This window comes from Elaeis guineensis, chromosome 2 (assembly GCF_000442705.2).
Source record: "Elaeis guineensis isolate ETL-2024a chromosome 2, EG11, whole genome shotgun sequence".
Taxonomy (NCBI): domain Eukaryota; kingdom Viridiplantae; phylum Streptophyta; class Magnoliopsida; order Arecales; family Arecaceae; genus Elaeis; species Elaeis guineensis.
The window spans coordinates 21,167,896-21,189,820 of NC_025994.2; the positions used below are offsets into that span (position 1 = coordinate 21,167,896).

The following is a 21,925-nucleotide window of genomic DNA, read 5'->3' on the forward strand; positions in this document are numbered from 1 at the left end:
TTTTCTGTTAGCTTTTCGGAATGCACGATTCATTCTTGTGTATCTGTCAAAGTGTTCTACTTTCTGATTTAAATAATTAATAAATCAAGACATCAAAAATAAAAGTAAAACAATAGTCATTTCCTTAAAATTCTTTTGGTTATTTTTTATATTTATCTAAATATAAATTCTACTCTTAGACTTTCAAGTAACTTAATTTTTTAAATAAATAAATTTAGTTTTTATCTTTATTTCTCTCTCATCTCTATTAAAATTTTATGGAAATACCTTCAATTATTTCTCATGTAGCATTTAAATGAAGAGATGTGTTCTCGTGAAAGAACTCGTCAATCTTATGTATCCAATTTCTGTTTTTCTATTTTTTTGGTTAAACAAAAGTGCGTTTGGTTACACTTTTTGATTTTAATTTTAAAAAAATATTTTTTATTTTTTTTATTTTTACTATTGAATAAAATTAAAAAAATAAAAAATATGTTTCATAACTACGTTACTATAAAGCAAAAAGCAACGTGGAGATGGTAGATGAAGAGCTCGACGAGGGGGAAAAGTTCGAGAAGGAAGGGAGGAGATGGATATGTGAAGAGCTCGATGAGAGGAAAGGTTCGGGTTCTTTACTTTTTGGTTTGACATTTTAGATATGGGAAGCAAAAAAAATAAAAAAAAAAATAAGTTTTGGAAAGTAAAAAATGCTTGCTTTGCATATAAAATAATTATTTTAAATTTTTTGATTTTTGACTTTTACTTTTCATGGTGTTACTAAACATTATTTTTTGATTTTTATTTTTTAAAATTAAAAAATAAAAAATATTTTTTTTAATGACGAATCAAATGCATCCTAAACGAATGAATTAGTAGATGTAGAAATTTTGTTTCTTTGTTTTTAATCCAGAACTTATGCAGCTACATGTGGAGTTCCACAGTATGCGGCGATGATGATATAATATCATGGGGGGCGTCGAGATGTGCATGAGGTCGATGTTTTAGTTGTTGGAGTGGCTGAGCTAGATATTGATCAGGTTATCTTGTTGGCTTAACCGCTCAAAGTCTCGCTTAGTTGCTAATATTTGAAGTATGGATGAGTCATCACAATGGATTGGGCGAGACTGTTAGTCCTAGTCCTACAGTGGATTCAAATGTGGTATAAGAGGATGATATCAAACTTGGGCGAGACCGTTATTCACAGTGATATTCTGTATTCGGCTCCGGCATCAATTTAAACCCGAGCTTCCCTCATGCATGTTGGGTTGAATGTAGACCAGAATGAGCTTGGGTCCGCCCAACCTGCCTAACCCTCATCATTTGTTACCTACTGCATCAAATTGCCATAATTTAAAGCCGCAAGCAACCCCACCTAAAGGTTACAGGGCTCATCCCTCATACATTTTATGGAAAGCTTGCTCTTATCCTTTAATTTATTAGTGCGAAGAATTTTACACATGCAAGTATAAGGGAGACGAATGAGGTCAACATGTCATCACTCTCCTCTGGCTCTGAATCTGCCTCCCTCTTCTTCTAGAAAGAAAGATCATGAGCTTCCATCAACTAACGGGGATGCCAATAATTGAACAAAGTTGGCCGACTTTCAATGCTCTCCAAGCAGTTCCGTTGATGCTTTTTGGAAGAAGCTACTGAACCATGCTATCTTCCGGGGAAAAAAAAAATATGTGCAGTTTGGCCAAGAGATTGGAAAAAAATAATTTTATCAAAATCAAAAGCTCGGAGCAAATTGGCTTCTCTCTCCACCATTCGTCTCTTTGCCCAGCAAAATATTAAAGAACTGATCATCATATCATCATTTCAGCCATGGCTTAACTTCGCAGAATACTCCTGCTGGAAACCGTTGACGCAGATCCTCAGCAGCCAGTTCTATCCTTGTATTGTCCTGAAGCAAATATAGAGTTTGATGCTCGTGAACTATCTCTTCAGTACCAAAAGGATAAGAAAGAAACAACAAATTTGTCCATTTATGAGTTTAGAAAATATGAGATATTGCCTTTATTCTCATTGAGGTATGGAACATAGAAAATTAAGACGACGAAACTCAAATGAATAACTTGGAATTGATACCTTCCCAACAAAATTGATTATCAGAGGGCCAACTCTAGACTTGCGATGACATCCTGTTTGTTAAAAAATAATAAACAAGGATCATTTCTAAAGCCAAATATACAAGAATGCTGGTTAACTTACCTATATAAATATCTGAGAAATCAATGCACAATTTGGATATAACCTGAGCAGCTTCAATCTGCATAATATAGATATCTTATCAGAACTTCGGTTCATTTCCATTTTATAGGGCTTGTTTAGCAAAATCCTGCTAGAAGAGTAGGTGACAAGATCCAAAAAAAAAAAAAAAAAAAAGGGTGATCTCTCTCCCCCCTCAACATGAACAACGTATTACCCGTTTAAATACCTACCATTCTGGAGAGGAGAGTATGTCTAACAAGTAATGGATAACATCACTTAATAGGTAGAATCACAGGTTAACAAGTAACACTGAAGTAAATTACTCTAGACTAGTAAACATGGAGGAAGCCCAGACTCGGGCAAGATTTAATTCTCAATAGCTGAAGGAACAAAGTTGATCCACTCTTCCCAGCAGAGTCTGAAACATTGTGCTTATTGCCATTTCTAAACTCTCCCATTTGCTTGACAAAATGATAACAGGTTATAGAACCAATCCAAAAGATCAAAGTCAAACCCATGAGGTAGGAATTTGGAACAAAACTTCATATTTAAAAAAAGCAGAAAACCTACATAAGAAACCAAAATTGATTCCGGAAGATGATCAAGAATATGATCTGGGATGATTCCTCAAGCCCAAATTGAGAAAAGAAGAATTAGACAGAAGAGTCAATAGGAAGAAACAACAATATCTTTTATTTATCACTAAACTTATTTTAGTCCATCTCTCCTCTTATAGATCAAGTAGTATTACACTTAATAAATGGGACTCCTCACCCTAATATATAAAGCTTTCTTGATTAAACTCGACGGCAAGTATGACCCAAATATGCTAATCTTACCTAAAATAAGACTCCAGAATCAACTTGAAAAAATGGCCCTGAAGATAAGTACCAAAATTTCATGAAAACAAAAGGGTACCTAACCTTCTCTCAAAATAAATAGTAAATCACTCCTGAGACTCAATAAGACAGCATATCAACTCAAAATAAAGTCAAAAACTAAATTTAATTCAATCTATATTTCAAACTTAAAACAGCCTCAGAAACCAGGTTAATTACTCAATAGAGCTATATAACAACATATCTAACTCAGTCATATAGCAGAATTCGAAAATCCATGTGAAAAAGTAGTGGTGAAAACTAAAAGATATCCAAATTTCAGCAATGAATGAAACTTTCAAGCAAAGCAGCACCAAGTTATTGAAGAAATGTTGCACATGAAACCTATAAAAAACAACAGCACATCTATGAAATAAAAGTAAGCACAGAAACATACATCAGAAAGCATGGTGCTAAGTTGCTTTGACATGAATGGTGCCATCCGCACTACGGGAGTACTTGGTAATTGTAGAAGACATTCCCATTCTGTTTCTAGTTCAGAAACATTTGTTGCAGCAAGAATAATCACATTTCGGCATTTGATCTGCAAGAAAAGGTCACCGCATTCTGAGTCACAAAAATGGCTGCTCAAATAGAAGACAAACTGCAGAAAAATAGCTAAATACCACCGAATAGTGACAGAGGACATTCCAGAAACAATGAAATTACAGATGACAGACGCCTGAATAGCTTAGCAGGAAAATGAAAAACTTTTACTCTGTTTGCATTACAACTGAAAAAGAATATTTCAAAAATTAAACATCAAATGAAATATCATAAAACTGAAAACATGAGATGATACAATAAAGTAGCAATCCTGACGTGTTTTATGAAGACAGCCTCAAGAAGAGTGACCTTATTCAAGGTAATGATCCATGGTCCAAACATCGTACATGATCTTTTTCTAGGAACTCTTATATCTTTTAATGGAAAATCATGTTTACTGCAGTTATAGAATTTTTCTGATAATAAGCATTCAAACTCTAGTCTGGATGCATTTCAGCTCATGGATCAGACTTGCTAGTAATGTTTAAATTGCATGAAGATGCAGTGATTTATGATAACATGGGATCTTCAATTTGAGAAAAGTACACCAATAGGTATTCCCATGTCTGCTTATGCTTGAGTGGCTGCCAAGTGCATCTCAGCAGCTTACATGATTTTAAGCTTCATTTTAGATCTGAACCCAAATGCTCTAGTTTCTGCTGGAAGTGACACGAATTCAACTGGTGAGGCCAAATATATGCAAACTGACATAACTATTATGGGTACCCTTGTCATAAATATTACTTGGTATTTTACTTTTCATTATTCACATTACAATGATTTTTAAGCCAAACACAATAATGAATCTATTTTTGTTTGTGGCATATTCTCAATGCATGTGTATTTTTTAAGGACAGTAGAGCTTATTTTGAAAATCAAATAGAGAGCATGCTCGAAGTTTGCCCAAATGAAAAGTTGAACAAAGAAAAAAATCATCCATCCAATCTACAGGTGTTGTTGAAGAAACATAATATATCAAGTCAAAAGACATACCAATGGCACAGGTAGCATTTCATGGTGCAGTAATTCAGTTATGCCTTCAGGCAATAAAGCCATCTGACATGTAAAGCAAGCTTCAGATCAGAATAAGAGTCTTTTAGCATGTTCTATTTATAATACTTTAAAGTGTATGCTGCTAGTCTTATAAGCTTAAGGCACTCTAACATGGTTAATAAAATAATCATCTGGGTTCGCAATAATAGAGATATCAATATCTAAGCCAACAAAGAACCAATAACACATGAATGGTTTGATAGAATATGCTGAGCATATTGAATATAGATCAACCAGAAAACCCATAAAACTTTACCATGCTGTCTGCTCCTGCAACAAATATCTGTCAATAAAAATGATAAATTACTACATACAAGCACATATATCTTTGCATATGAGATCCGTGATACTTTCAAAACCCTATTATTGAGTACATGTGCATTTCAGTAAATTGGAGATACCATAAGAGCTAAAAAATGATAAGACTATGTGTATAAATGGAACAGAATGAGTAGCTTTGTCATCAAAGATTGAGAGGAAATTGGAAGAAATGTGCTAGTCAAAGCTACCACAATAATTGTTACTTATTATTGGTCAATCTGCTAACACAATAATTGTTACTTATCCTAACATACTCCAGGTTCTTATTTTACCTTAATTTAAAAGCATCGTGTCATATTTCAACATTTAAGGAAGAAATTGGAAGAAATGTGCTAGTCAAAGCTACCAATTAGATTCTGACTGACACAAGAAATATGTTTCTCATAATAAAGATGGTGGTTACAACAATTTATTTAATAGGTTAAAGATAATCAATAAATATAGATATTATGCATAAAAATGTAATATTTTACGTGTGAAAGCAATGAACTTCAAGAAATCTATTGTGCTATGATTATATGGGCCGGGCCGGGCTCAGTCCACTTGTTAAAAGAGACAGTAAAAATTCAGTCCGGTCCTAGTCCGCATGGGCTGTGGCTTAGGGCCGGGCCAACCCACTTATTTTTTTCCCTGTGTCTAGGGCCGGAGGCCGGCCATCGCAGCCTCCATCAAAAGGCGCAACCCATTCCATTATGCGCGCGGCAACGAAAGCCTCCGCCGTTGCGAAGGCCAGGCATCTCCTCCCACAAGCCCCCTCCTCTTCCCTTGGCCTTCTCTCCCTCCCTCTCCAAAACCCTAACCCACTCCCCCTCCTCCTCCTCCTCCTCCGGCGCCATCTCCCTCCGCCGTTTCTCCTCCGATGGCATCTCCGACCTCCACGACGGGTCCTCCTCTCCGAGAAAACCTCCTCCATCCGTACCGACGGAGAGAGGGAAAAGCTCCGCGCCGCCGTCTCCGCCCTCGCCGACGAGTTCCTTGTTGTCCCCGACCACCAAGAAATCGCCGGCGTCCTCGACTCCTGTTCTGCCGACGCCCTCTTCCGCCGCTCCCCCAACGGTTTCGCCTCCATCGAGCTCCTCTCCCGCCTCAAGTCCCGCCCTCTCCTCGCCCTGTAGGTGCTTTCCCTTCTCATTCGTCTCTCATCCACTGGAATTAGGGTTAGGGTTTAGCAAAATTCAGAACTCTCTTATATCCCTTCTTTCGATTGATTTCTAGGTCTTCAAGTGGCGAAGGAAGCAGGTGGATGCTGAGTTTGCGATGGTTCCGGAGGAGTATGCCAAAGCTATTGTCCTCTCCGACCGGGCCAAGAATGTGGACCTTGCCGCCGACCTCTTCTCCGAAGCCGGAGGTGTGGGCCTGCTGGAGACCTCCCTCTACAACGCCCTAAATACCCGCCTGATCTTATACCCAAAAGAAGAAGAAGAAGAAGCAGAAGGAGAAAAAGAAAGACAACAAGCCGCCTGATTGTGGGCCGATGGGCTGATCCGGCCCTAACCCGGTTCAGCCCATGGGCTATACGGATTGGATCAAAAATTTAATTTTTATAAATAGATCATAATTTTTTAATTCGATCCTATTCGAATTATTTTTCGGATCAAATAGGTTGGCCATGGGATCAAACAGTACTATGAATGTGGCATTTCATGGCATACAATGACAATATTATTTAATGTCCCAAAAATGGAAGATATCTAACAGAAGATCTTTTAAGTGGTAGCTCCAACATTTACTTTTGGGACCGACTACTTTCTTTTATGTTTTTAATATAATAATTGAAAGACTTTACATAGCATTATAAATTCACCAAAGGATTAATCTTGATCGCAAACAAAATTTATAATAAAAAGTGACAGCATACGGAAATTCAATATTAAATATTTTATATTTACTTGTTGATCAAAAAATTTTTTATATTTACTTATTAAAAAATATCCCACCCATATGGGGTAGATTTTGTAGATCCATGAAGGGGTGGTCTGTCAAATCAGGAGAATGTTTTGTTGAAAAATGAGCTTAATTAAGATTGATTTTTTGACTTCTTTTAAATCAAAATAAATATAATTTAATATCATATTTATCGATAAATATTAATAAAATGTATTCTTCTATATATGGAGATTATTGTAATATCTTTACTTAATTAAAATCATTTATAAGTGAATGAAAAATTGATCTTAAACTTTTTAATCCCACATTGAAAGTTTATATATATCTTGTAAATTTTATATTGAAATTAATTTGATAATGGATTTGGCCCCAAGGGGTATTCGGTTTTGTGGACGAGGGAGGACTTAAGCAAAGTAGGCCTGTGTGCTAAATACACGCATGTTATTTTGCTGTAAAAATTATAATTCTTCAAACAAAATTTTGTTATTAAGGAATATGTCTGATCTAAAGTATGCATCTTTTGATTTAAATTTTAACTGTTTGTGTCTTTTAAAGTGTCCTTACATTTCTATAAATAGGTGATTTGTCTTATTTGCACTGGCTGATTAAATTTTTTTTTCTCTATTGCTCTCAAGTGTTCTTACTTTTTCATACTTAAGAAAAACTCTGGCTTTGAGAGAGTAAAGCATCTGGGTTCGTAGTACTTGTTGTTTGAAGTGCTTTTATAACAAAAAAAAGATCGTTATATTTTGGGAGACAATTGTCAAGAGATCGTGAGCACCTGTACAAGGCAAATTTTATTTTAAGGAGAAAGAACCAAGTTTTTGACTCGATCTACTCATTCCTGAAGGGTTGTTCGTTGGATTGATTTATTGGTTACGTAAAAACTTGTTCTTAAGCATAGAAGTCCAAGTAGGTTTATAATATTCAGTTTATGCTACTGTTTTATTATAATTATTTTGTTTGATATATAATATAAATATTTATATCAACACATATAATTATATATAATTAAAACAACAATAATCTTAAGACAAAATTTCTAATTGCGGTTATAATTTTAGTTTGGTGCTAGCATATATTTATTTATTGTGTTGAATAATTTGTTATAGTCTATTTATTATTTTACATTTGGTTTATGCAGTAATGGCAACTAATATTGCTTTTTCGAGTACTGCACAAGCAGTGAAGGTGACACCACCATCTATTATTGTTCATGGTGAAAAACCTGAAAAGTTTAGTGGGGCTGATTTCAAGAGATGGCAGCAAAAGATGTTGTTTTACCTCACCACTTTGAACTTGGCCAAATTCTTGAATGAAGATGCTCCTATTCTAAATAAGGGAGAAACTGATGCAACTATTGTAGCAGCGGTTAAAGCATGGAAGTATGCAGATTTCCTTTACAAGAATTATATTCTGAATGGGTTAGATAATACTTTATATAATGTGTATAGTCCTCTTAAGACTGCAAAGGAGTTATCGGATTCTTTGGGCAAGAATACAAGGCAGAAGATGCTGGTTTGAAAAAATTTATAGTTGGTAGATTTTTAGACTACAAAATGATTGATGCAAAGGCTGTCATAAACCAAGTTCAAGAGCTTCAACTCATTCTACATGAGATTCATGTTGAGAATATGAGTCTTAGTGAATCATTCCAAGTGGCATCAATTATTGAAAAATTACTGCCATCTGGGAAGGATTTTAAGAATTATTTAAAGCATAAGTGTCACGCCCCCGACCCGAGATTGTGAATCGAGGGTCGCGGCAACCGCCGCATACTCATGAAGAACTCTCTCCATAAGCATGCAAGGCATCTCATCACGATATCAAGCATCACAGCGGAATAAATTCAAATAATTACTATTCAACTGTAATTCAAGTAATTAAATCAAATGTCTTACATCCAATAAAATTTTTGCTAAAAATAAAACAATAGGTCTAGGTTCAATGAAGTTGACAATGCTAATCTCGCTTCTAAAAGCTCTGTCCCAATATTTCATCCCACGCTCGAAATTAATTATCTGAATCTGAAAAATAGAAAGAAAGGTAATGAGCTAGACAGCCCAGTAAGTAACAAGTATCTCTACCAGATATTTCAGATATTATATAATTTTCAAGAATAATATTGCAAATAAACATAAGAGTATATTTCATGCTGATTTAATACAAATCAAATATTTTCAAATATTCACATATAATATAATCATAAATCCGATTCGATTTAAAACACTCGTAACTCAACAGCTTGACTATGACCAACGTTTAACCCCCATTGGCGGGGTCCACAGAATACCAGCGCACAACCCCCATTGGCAGGGTCCACAAATACCAGCGCACAACCCCCACTGGCAGGGTCCACAAACACCAGCGCACAACCCCCACTGGTAGGGTCCACTGAGTACCAATATATAATCCCCATTGGTGGGGCCCACTGAAACATAGTTAGGCTGAGAGCACAAATCCGATCTGTATCAAAACACTTTGTACCACAATATATATCATAATCTTTCACTAAACAGGTGCATAAATCGATATACCATAACATTTCAAAAGCACTTTTCTTACAAAACATAATTTCATAATTCATGCATAATTTCAGAAAATAATTATTTATTTTCAGAATAAATATGGAATATCTCGAGAAGATGATTCATTACTTACCTTTTACGGAGCACTGAATGAATAGATAGACTAACTTCTAGGAGATTCTTCCGTGCCTATTATCCAAAATTATATTTTTTCATTAATTTTAATTCAAAATTAAATCTAAACAAATCCCAATTCAAAACCTCACTTAAAATCGACTCTTTTCTAAACTCGATCAAAATCATCAGATGAGACCTCCCACTACGCTAATCCTAGAGGAATAACTTTAGAGAGAGAGGAATCCATCAAGAGAGAGAAACATCCTAGAGAGAGAAAATTCTAGAGAGAGAAAGTAGAGAGAGAAAGTCCAATTTCAGAGAGAGAAAGTCAGGGTTCAGACTGAAAGAAGAGAGAGAAGAGAGAAAAACTCTCTCTCTTATCATTTTTTTTAATTTTATTTATTTATTTATTTATTTATATATATATATAAGTATATATATATATTTTGTTATTATTATTATTATTATATTTATTCTTTTCTTTTCTTTTCTTTTTCTCTCTTTTTTTTTCTTCTTTTTCTTCTTTTTCTTTTCTTTTCTTTTTTTTTTCCTTCTTTTTTCTTCTTTTCTTTTCTTTTTCTTTTCTTCTTCTTCTTGGCTCTTCCCGCGTCGGAACAGGGGACCGGCGTCCCCTTTTTTGCCGGACCGTTCAGGCCACGGCCGCAGCAGCGGAGGCCGGCGGCCGACGGGGGCCACTCCCCCGGTCACGGAGGAGCGTGGCCGGCGATCGATTCTGATCGCCAGCGCCGAAAAATTCAAGGAAAAGAGACCCAAAAACAGAGTCTCTTTCCCGACTGTAGATCGGCGACACTCGTCGCCGGCAGCCACAATCAAAAATACGAAAAGAAAGGGAAGGAAGAGAGGAAGGAAAGGAAAGCTCACCCCCGGCCTCCGGTGACCTCACCGGCGAGAAATCACGGCGAGAAACCAACAGTGCCCGCGGCTCTACTTCGGAAAAATCGGAGAGAAAGAGAGGGAGAAGAGGCCGATGATCGATCTCAAGAGAGAGGGGAGACCTTCTTATAGAGGGTCCTAGGATTTCGAGAGATCCTAGGACTCCTAATAGGCTTGGGTCTCGCCGGAGAAGAAGACTCTTATCGGGAGTCTTCTTCCCGGTTTTCACTCTGTTTTTTTTTTTTTTGGGCTAGGTCTGTTGGGCTGGGCTTTGTTTGGGCTATCACAATAAGTGTAAGGAAATGAGGCTTGAAGATTTAATTGTGAGGCTAAGGATTGAAGAGGATAATAGAATGTCTGAAAAGAAAATTGGAAGTCAATCCATGGTTTTCAAGGCTAACATGGTGGAACAAGTGGAGAAAATCAATAAAAAGAGTAAGTCATCTAGAAATTATAATAAAAAGGATTCCAAGAAGTTCAATGGAAAGCGCTTCATATGTAACAAACCTAGGCATCGAGCCAAGGATTGTCACCAAAGAAACAATCAAGGAAACTTCAAGAAAAGGAAAACTGATCAAGCCAATATGACTGAGGTAGAGAATCTATCTGAAGATGTCTCTGAGATGAAACTGTCAGCCATCATATTTGAGGTGAATTTAGTCAACAATCCACAGCAATGATATTAGAGCTACTAGACATATGTGTTCTGATAAGAATATGTTTTCTACTTATCAAGAAGTGATTAATCGAGAACAATTATTTATGAAAAATTCATCTGTAACCAAGGTTTAAGGTCAAGGGAAGATCGTATTAAAGATGACTTCTGGAGAGGAACTCACTCTCAACAATATGTTACATATACCTGACATTCGAAAGAATTTGGTGTCTGGATCATTGTTAAGCAAGAATGGGTTCAAGTTGGTTTTTGAGTCTGATAAGTTTGTACTTACTAAGAATGGGATGTATGTTGGGAAAGGGTATCTCTGTGATGGGTTATTTAAAATGAATGTAATGACTCTTGTACCCAAAGTTAACCACATGAGTAATAATAATAATTCTTCTATTTATATTCTTCAGTCATGTGATGTTTGGCATGGTAGATTAGGACATGTGAATTTTAATTCTATAAAAAAATTAGTTGACTTAGATTTAATACTCAAAATTAAGTTTGATAAAAATCATAAATGTGAAATGTGTGTTGAATCTAAGTTTACTAAAACTTCATTCCAATCATTGGAAAGAAGTACTGAACCTCTAGAGTTAGTCCATACTGATGTATATGACTTAAAGTTCGTGCAAACTAAAGGTGGTAGAAAGTACTTTATTACTTTCATTAATGATTGCATATGGTACTGTTATGTTTATTTGCTAAAAAGCAAAGATGAAGCTCTTGAAATGTTTAAGCATTACAAGAATGTGGTTGAAAATCAACTAAGCAGAAAAATCAAGATAATAAGAAGTGATAGAGGTGGAGAATATGAAGCACCTTTTGATGAATTTTGTTCTCAACATGGTATTATTCACCAAACCGTTGCTCCTTAGTCACCTCAACAAAATGGTATCACTGAATGCAAGAACCGAACCTTGAAGGAAATAATGAATGCTATGTTGATAAGTTTTGGAGCACCTCAAAATTTATGGGGGAGGCAATATTATCTGCTAATTATATACTTAATAAATTACCTCATAAGAAGCTAGAAAAGACACCATATGAATTATAAAAAAATCAAAGACCTTCCAATAAATATTTAAAAGTGTGGGGGTGTCTAGCTAGAGTAGCAGTTCCTGATCCTAAAAGGGTTAAAATAGGATCGAAAATAGTTGATTAAATTTTTATTGGATATGCTTACAATAGTAGTGCATATTGGTTTCTTGTGCACAAATCTGATATTCCTGATATAAGTGTGAATACAATTATGGAATCAAGGAATGCTTCATTTTTTGAAAATATGTTTCCTTGCAAGATAGCACAAGAAGTTCATTCTCTTAAAAGATCTAATGATGCAATTGATAATAATCATCAAAATATGGACCAAGGGTTTATAGGAAGTAATAATGAAAAAGAATTGAGATGAAATAAAAGGGCAAAAATGTTGAAATCCTTCGGTCCAAATTTTCTAACTTATTTGTTAGAAAATGAGCCTCAAAGCTTTAAGGAAGCAATGTCATGTCCAGAAGCATCATTTTGGAAAGAGGTTGTTAATAGTGAAATAGATTCCATCATGCAAAATCATACATGAGAATTTGTATATCTTCCTCCTAGAACTAAACCATTAGGTTATAAATGGATTTTCAAAAGGAAAATGAAAGTTGATGGATCTATGGACAAATGTAAGGCAAGATTTGTTGTTAAAGGTTATAAGCAACAAGGAGTAGATTATTTTGATACATATTCACCAGTTACAAAGATAACAACCATTCGTATGTTAATAGCTATGGCTGCTGTTAATAATCTTGAAATACATCAAATAGATATTAAGACTGTATTTTTAAATGGTGACTTAAATGAAGAAATTTATATTAAACAACCTGAAGGATTTGTTGTTCCTGAACAAGAGAAAAAAGTATATAAACTTGTTAAATTATTATATGATTTAAAATAAGCTCCTAAACAATGGCATGAAAAATTTGATAATGGAATGTTATCAAATAGATTTAAAATCAATGAATGCGATAAATGTGTTTATGTTAAAAACACTGAAAAAAGTTATATCATTGTTTGTCTCTATGTGGATGACATGTTGATCATGGACAGTAATAAGGATATTATTAAGATTATCAAAAAAATGTTAACAAGCAAGTTTGACATGAAAGATTTAGGTGTTGTAGATGTCATATTAGAAATTAAAATTTTTAGGACATCTGAAGGTTTAATATTGTCTCAATCTCATTATATTGAGAAAATTTTAGAAAAATTTAATGAAGAAGACGATAGTATTATGCAAACACCTATAGATGTTAATATACATCTTTCTAAGAATAATGGCAAGGGAATAAATCAACTTGAATATTTTCAAATAATTGGTGGTCTAATGTATATCATGAATTGCACTAGGCCTGATATTGCCTATGCAATTAGCAAGTTAAGTAGATTTACAAGTAATCTTGGAATAGATCACTGGAAAGCCATAATGAGAGTTCTCAAATATTTGAGGTATACTTTAAATTATGGATTACATTATACAAGATATCTGGTTGTTTTTAAATGTTATAGTGATGCAAATTGGATATCTAATTCTAGAGATTCTAAATCTACTAGTGGATATGTCATCACACTTGGAGGTGCAGCTATGCCTTGAAAATCTTCTAAACAAACTTGTATAACTAGATCCACTATGGAACCAGAACATATAGCTTTAGATAAAGCTGGAGAGGAAACTGAATGGCTTAGAAATTTTTTAGAAGATATTCCAAGTTAGCAAAAACCTGTGCCAGCTATTTGCATACATTGTGATAGCCAATCTGCAATTGATAGAGCACAAAGTAGTATGTATAATGGTAAGTCTAGACATATTCATTGTAGACACAATACCATAAAACAATTGCTCTCAAATGGAGTTATTTCTATTAATTATATAAAGTCAAAGAATAATATTGCGGATCTACTTACCAAAGGTTTAACAAGAGAGAAAGTGTATATTTTATCGAGGAGAATGGGACTGAAGCCTATATCTAAATAAAGAGTTCCATAATGGCAATCTAACCTAGCTGATTGGAGATCCTAAGATCTAGATTCAAAGGGACAACCGAATTATGTGCAACTCTAAATAAGCACTTAGGAGATAGATACTATTACCTATTCTTATGATGAAGCAGTGCTGTCTGTAGCGTAATTTAGGATAAAGCTTTGTTTTTAATGATTCTTATATCTTGAAAAACTAACTGGAGTATAGTAGGATACTCTTAATAAGATATCACCTATATGAGTGTGAAACGTGGCCATTTCTATGAGAATTTAAAAGGCTTAATTCTCTAGAGCACTTATAAAATTAGGAGTTGTTCAGGGCCAAAATGAACACAATCATGAAAACTAAAGATGTTTCAAAAAGGGACTACGTGATTTCTATTGTCTTGATTTACATAAAAGGCTGAGCAGTTCAAGACATCGTGTTCACTAGTTAGCCGAGTAAATCTGATAGTTTTTACTAAGGAAAGTTCAAAGCCAAAAGCTACTTATCTTGATGCAGTAACTTTTCATTATATTCTCTCAACAGTCATGTGAGTCATATGTCTTCATCTGCATACTGATCAGACAATTTCCATTCATGTGGAAGATTATTGAAAAATGGGTTTAATTAAGGCTGACTTTTTAGCTTCCTTTAAGCCAAAATAAATATGATTTAATGTCATATTTATTGACAGATATTAATGAAATGTATTCTCCTACATATGAAGATTATTGTAATATCTTTACTTAATTAAAACCATTTATAAGTGAATGAGAAATTGATCTCAAACTTTGTAATCCCACATTGGAAGTTTATATATGCCTTTTAAATTTTATATTGGAGTTAATTTGGTAATAGGCTTGGGCCCCTAGGGGTACCCAGTTTTGTGGAAGAGGGAGGACCTAAGTAAAGTGGGCCTGTGTGCTAAACACATGCACGTTATTTTACTGCAAAAGGTATAACTCTTCAAACGAAACAGGGCTATCAAGGGATATGTTTGATCTAAAGTGTGCATCTTTTGGTTTAAATTTTAACTATTTGTCTTTTAAAGTGTCCTTACGTTTCTATACATAGGAGACTTGTCTCATTTGCACTTGCTGATTAATTCTTCTCATTCTTTATTGCTCTCAAGTGTTCTTACTTCTTCATACTTAAGAAAAACTCTAATTCCGAGAGAGTAAAGTATCTGAGTTCGTAGTATTTGTTGTTTGAAATGTTTCTACAACAAAAGGAAGATTGTTGTATTTTGAAAGACGATTGCCAAGAGACTGTGAGTACTTGTGCGGGGCAAATTTTATTTTAAGGAGAAAGAACCAAGTTGTTGACTCGATCTACTCATTTCTAAAGGGTTGTTCGTTGGGTTGATTTATTGGTTGCGTAAAGACTTGTTCTTGAGCATAGGAATCCAAATAGATTTATAATATTCAGTTTATGCTACTATTTTATTATAATTATTTTATTTGATATATAATATAAATATTTATATCAGCACATATAATTATATATCATTAAAACAATAATATGTTTTACAACAAGCTCTCAACCTAACACCAATTCTCTAGAAAAAAGTGCTGAATTTCTGCCAAGGCAACTTTTGGAAAGGGAGGACCTGGCACGAAACTTAGGCCTCTAGATTGTGCTTAGTTAAACAATTTAAGCACATGCAACCACAGAGCAAGCCTCTAAAGGTTCTTGTAGACTTGGAAAGAGTACCAAAAGGGGAACGTATAAATTTACCAAAAAGGGAACACATAAATTGTTTTCTTGAAGTAGCCAATAATCACATCCAAAAAACTAAATCAAGAAATTTGCATAATAATCTTCATAACTCGTATAAAGGGTAACAATATCAAATAGTGCCTATGCCCAACTGTCACATCACCTCATTCCGGTCACCAGTGCAATGGTCTCCTATGAGATGCCTGAGATACTCCTCGAACTTTTCATCAGGAGCCTGAAAGTTAAAACAGTCATTTCAAATAAAAAGATTTGACAAAACTAGATAAAGAAAAATGCAAAGTGAAGATTAATCAGAATTAGATATGTTTTTGCCTAAGGATAGGTGGATGGTTTTAGTAAAAATTGTTATTACCAGATGAAAACCTTAGAAGGAAAACTGAGAAGCATTTCAAACCAAAAAATAGTATGACATTTGCATGTACACCTTTTCTCAAAATTGTTTTGTTCAAAAGCAAAGAAGACACCATATAAAAGCTTTGAGCCTTTGACCACTCACTGGACACTAGCCATGACTCGAGCATACAGATCATAATATTCTGCATCTAATAAATTTAGATGATGCACGACTGAAAAATCTCCTCTCCATTTTATCACCTCATAACTCTTTTGCTCTCCATAATTTGCCTCCATTTTATCTATATTTCACAGTTGAACCAGAACAAAAATGCCATGACTCATTCATGGAGATACTGACTGTGGAATTTTTTTGGACCATGTTTTGCACCCTATTGTGTGGGACGTGGCAGAGAGAGAGAGAGAGAGAGAGAGAGATTTTTTTTCAAAGACTTTTGGGAATACATATCAGTTTTGTATGACCAAGTAGCCCTGGGAGTCAGTGTTACATGTTGTTAACTAAAACAGAAAAAGGAGACGCGACGAAGCTAATTTTTTTGATATACATTATCAAAAGAAAGGTAAAATTACCAATTACACAGCATCTTGCATTCATCAGTTTGATGAACTCACCAAACGAACCCCAAATGCCTTCGCAACACCTGCTACCGAAATATCTGAATGTAAAGGGCCAAGCCCTCCTATCACGCCCCCGACCCGAGATTGTGAATCGAGAGTCATGGCAACCGCCGCATACTTATGAAGAACTCCCTCCATAAGCATGCAAGACATCTCATCACGATATCAATGCATCACAGCGGAATAAATTCAAATAATTATTATTCAACTTTAATTCAAATAATTAAATCAAATATCTTACATCCAATAAAATTTTATTAAAAAATAAAATAATAAATCTAAATTCAATGAAGTTGACAATGCTAAATCTCACCTCTAAAAGCTCTGTCCCAATATTTCTTCCCACGTTTGTAATTTATTATCTGAATCTGAAAAATAGAAAGAAAAGTAATGAGCTAGACAGCCCAGTAAGTAACAATTATCTCAACTAGATATTTCAGATATTATAAAATTTTCAAGAACCATGCTGCAAATAAACATAAAAGTATATTTCATGTTGATTTTATGCAAATCCAATCTTTTCAAATATTCACATATAATATAATCATAAATCCGATTCGATTCAAAGCACTCGTAACTCAACAGCCTTGACTATGACCAACGTTTAACCCTCGTTGGCGGGGTCCACAGAATACCAGCGCACAACCCCCACTGGCAGGGTCCACAAACACCAGCGCACAACCTCCACTGGCAGGGTCCACAAACACCAACGCACAACCCCCACTGGCAGGATCCACTGAGTACCAACGAATAATCCCCATTGACGGGGCCCACTGAAACATAGTTAGGCTGAGAGCATAAATCCGATCTGTATCAAAATACTTTGTATCATAATATATCATAATTTTTCACTGAACATGTGCATAAATCGACATACCATAACAATTCAAAAGCACTTTTCTTTCAAAACATAATTTTATAAATCATGCATAATTTCAGAGAATAATTATTTATTTTCAAAATAAATATGAAATATCTCGAGAAGATGGTTCATTACTTACCTTTCACGGAGCACTAAATGAACAGATCGACTAACTTCTAGGAGATTCTTCTGTGCCTATTATCCAAAATTATATTTTTACATTAATTTTAATTCAAAATTAAATCTAAACAAGTCCCAAATCAAAACCTCACTTAAAATCAAACTCTTCCCTAAACTCGATCAAAATCATCAAATGAAGCCTTCCACTACGCTAATCCTAGAGGAATAACTTTAGAGAGAAAGAAATCCATCAAGAAAGATAAACAATCTAGAGAGAGAAAATTCTAGAGAGAGAAAATAGAGAGAGAAAGTCCAATTCCAGAGAGAGAAAGTAAGGGTTCAGACTGAAAGAAGAGAGAGAAGAGAGAGAAACTCTCTCTCTCATTTTTATTTATTTATTTATTTATTATATATATATATATGTATATATATATATATATTATTATTATTTTTTTCTTTTCTTTTCTTTTCTCTTTTTTCTTCTTTTTCTTCTTTTTTTTTTCTTTTTTTCTTTTTTTTCTTTTTCTTTTTTTTTCTTCTTTTTCTTTTCTTTTCTTCTTTTTCTTCTTCTTCTTCTCTCGGGCTCCTTCCAGGCCGAACAGGGGACCGTCGGTCCCCTCCTTTACCGGGCTATTCAGGCCACGACCGCCACGGCGGAGGCCGGCGGCAGAGGGGGGCCATTCCCCCGGTCACGGAGAGGCATGACTGGCGGTCGATTGCGATCGCCGGTGCCGAAAAATCCAAAAGAAAAGAGACCAAAACAGGGGTCTCTTTTCCAATCGGAAATCGGCGACTCCCGTCGCCGGCAGTCGAGCACAAGGGCATGGGAGGAAGGGGAAGGAAGAGAGGAAGAGAAGGGAAACTCACCTCGGCCTCCGGTGACATCGTCGGTGAGCAGACACGGTGAGAACAAGGCGGGTGTCCGTGGCTTCAAATCGAAAAATAGGGAGAAAGAGAGAGGAAGAGGGCCGATGTTCGGTTTCTAGGGAAAGGGGGGTCTTCTTATAGAGGGCCATAGGACTTCGAGAGGTCCTAGGACTCCCAATTTGCTCGGGTCTTGCCGGAGAAGAAGACTCCTATCTGGAGTCTTCTTCCCAATTTTTTCTCTGTTTTTTTTTTTTTTTGGATGGGCTTGGGTCTGTTAATCTGGGCTTGGATTTTGGGCTATGACATTCTTCACCCCTAAAAAGAAATTTCGTCCTCGAAATTTTTCATACCTGTCACCATTGAATTGAAAGCCTGTGCATTCTGTTGAGTAAGCGCATAAACTCTTTCCTGGATTTTAGAAATCTGTCCACCCCCCTTATGTTGTCCTTCATAAGTTCTTTGGCCAACTTGATTTTCAGTATTTAGCGGACAGCTAGCAATTTTATGATCCATCTGACCACATTTGAAGCAAGCACCTGTATTCCAATAGCAATCCTTGTCTGCATGATTTTTGCCACATCTGGAGCACTACTCACCATCAATCTGTTGTGTCTTATTATCTATTGCTCCCTTAGCTGATCTTTTGATGTTTTTATTATTCTGTCCTTGTGTATCATTTGATTTTGCTTTCTTTCTTTGCTTTCTTTCTCTTTCCATGCGTTCTTCATTGACTTCTCTTTCAATTATCAGTGCTTTGTTTACCACATCTGCATAAGTTGTCAATTCATATGGGACCACTTGTTTTCGAATCTCAATTCTCAATCCCATCTCAAACTTGTGAACACGTTCTTGCTCACCATCCACTAATCTCAGAGCAAATTTTGCTAACTCTATAAATTTTGCTTCATATTCAGTCACACTCATACCCTTTTGCTTCAAATAAATAAACTCTTGCTCTTTCTGGATCCTTATACTCCGAAGAAAATACTGATCATAGAATGCAATCCGAAATCTTTCCCAGGTAAGTATTTCGCCGTCTTGTTCATGCTTGCGCTGTAGTCGCTGACACCAGTTGTATGCTTCTCCTTGTAGTAAATAAGCTGCATATCGAATCTTTTCTTCATCAAGACACTCTTGGACAGCGAAGGCCTTCTCCATCTCTATTATCCAGTTATCAGCCTCCAAAGGTTCAGTAGTCCCCTTGAAAGCTGGAGGAGCAAGCTTTTTAAATTCTGAAATGTTGTTCCGTTGTACTGGTTGCTCTCCATGTTGTGGTGGTGGATGCTGATGTTGTTGTGTATCTCATTGTATCTGCTGTTGTTCAAGCATTTGCTACTGTATTTGTTGTTGTGCTTGTACCATTCTGATTAGGGTCTGCATTAACTGAGCCATATCTGGTTCTTGATGTGCTCTCGAAGTACTCCCATTAGGATCTACGACTCTCTCCTCCTGAGGGGTGCCACTGATCAGATGGGGAGTGCTACCATCCCGTGGTTGTGATGTCTCTCTTGCAATTCCTTGAGTAATTCTTGTCATTCTACGGGGAGGCATGATAACCTTGTAGTAGTAAAACCTTATTAGATTCATTTATCTATTTGTTAGGATGGGTTTATTATGATGCTCATACTTTAACATCCCAATATTCCTAATGTTTACCCACCTACACTCATACTATGTCAAATTCTATGTGTCATAATTTATCCACTTATGCTCTGATACCATATTAATTGTCACGCCCCCAATCCGAGATTGTGAATCGAGGGTCATGGCAACCGCCGCATACTTATGAAGAACTCCCTCCATAAGCATGCAAGGCATCTCATCACGATATCAATGCATCACAGCGGAATAAATTTAAATAATTATTATTCAACTTTAATTCAAGTAATTAAATCAAATATTTTATATCCAATAAAATTTTACTAAAAAATAAAACAATAAATCTAAGTTCAATGAAGTTGACAATGCTAAATCTCGCCTCTAAAAGCTCTGTCCCAATATTTCTTTCCATGCTTGTAATTTATTATCTGAATCTGAAAAATAGAAAGAAAAGTAATGCGCTAGACAGCCCAGTAAGTAACAATTATCTCAACTAGATATTTCAGATATTATAAAATTTTCAAGAACCATGCTGCAAATAAACATAAAAATATATTTCATGCTGATTTTATGCAACCCAATCTTTTCAAATATTCACATATAATATAATTATAAATCCGATTCGATTCAAAGCACTCGTAACTCAACAGCCTTGACTATGACCAACGTTTAACCCCCATTGGCGAGGTCCACAGAATACTAGCGCACAACCCCCAATGGCAGGGTCCACAAACACCAGTGCACAACCCCACTGGTAGGGTCCACAAACACCAGCGCATAACCCCCACTGGCAGGGTCCACTGAGTACCAACGAATAATCCCTATTGGCGGGGCCCACTGAAACATAGTTAGGCTGAGAGCATAAATCCGATCTGTATCAAAACACTTTGTATCATAATATATCATAATTTTTCACTGAACATGTGCATAAATCGATATACCATAACAATTCAAAAGCACTTTTCTTTCAAAACATAATTTCATAAATCATGCATAATTTTAGAGAATAATTATTTATTTTCAGAATAAATATAAAATATCTCGAAAAGATGGTTCATTACTTACCTTTCACGGAGCACTGAATGAACAGATCGACTAACTTCTAGGAGATTCTTCCGTGTCTATTATCCAAAATTATATTTTTACATTAATTTTAATTCAAAATTAAATCTAAACAAGTCCCAAATCAAAACCTCACTTAAAATCAACTCTTCCCTAAACTCGATCAAAAATCATCAAATGAAGCCTTCCACTATGCTAATCCTAGAGGAATAACTTTAGAGAGAAAGAAATCCATCAAGAGAGATAAACAATCTAGAGAGAGAAAATTTTAGAGAGAGAAAATAGAGAGAGAAAGTTCAATTCCAGAGAGAGAAAGTAAGGGTTCAGACTGAAAGAAGAGAGAGAAGAGAGAGAAACTCTCTCTCTCATTTTTATTTATTTATTTATTTATTTATTATATATATATATATATGTATATATATATATATTATTATTATTATTATTATTTTCTTTCTTTTCTTTTCTTTTCTCTTTTCTCTTCTTTTTCTTCTTTTTTCTTTGGATGGGCTTGGGTCTGTTAATCTGGGCTTGGGTTTTGGGCTATGACACCTCCAAACAGGAATACCTGCAATTAACAGTTCAAGATTATTTTATGAAAAATCCCAAAATTAAAATTTTTTT

At 35.2% G+C, this 21,925-nt stretch overlaps 1 protein-coding gene and 1 pseudogene across 2 annotated transcripts; one reads left to right on the top strand and one right to left on the bottom strand.

Annotated features, from left to right (window-relative positions):
* Positions 1–1,405: 1,405 nt before the first annotated feature.
* LOC105036487 (uncharacterized) overlaps positions 1,406–21,925 on the bottom strand; it is a 42,403-nt pseudogene continuing 21,883 nt past the window's right edge.
* LOC140855595 (uncharacterized) lies at positions 5,597–6,849 on the top strand. 2 transcript variants are annotated; one of them, XM_073251681.1, is made up of 2 exons: positions 5,597–6,103; positions 6,204–6,849. In XM_073251681.1, the coding sequence occupies exon 1, from the start codon at positions 5,681–5,683 to the stop codon at positions 6,101–6,103; it is 423 nt and encodes a 140-aa protein (XP_073107782.1). In that variant the 5' UTR covers positions 5,597–5,680; the 3' UTR covers positions 6,204–6,849. The 2 variants fall into 2 exon arrangements, with proteins under 2 accessions (XP_073107782.1, XP_073107781.1); XM_073251680.1 differs by having other exon boundaries at positions 5,597–6,099; positions 6,204–6,848.

What these genes read in the sequence shown, in the direction of transcription:
- LOC140855595 (XM_073251680.1), top strand. Translation starts at nt 5,681, where the DNA reads ATGCGCGCGGCAACGAAAGCCTCCGCCGTTGCGAAGGCCAGGCATCTC. An exon ending in TCCCGCCCTCTCCTCGCCCT is followed by an intron (nt 6,100 to 6,203) that starts GTAGGTGCTTTC and finishes ATTGATTTCTAG; the next exon opens with GTCTTCAAGTGGCGAAGGAA.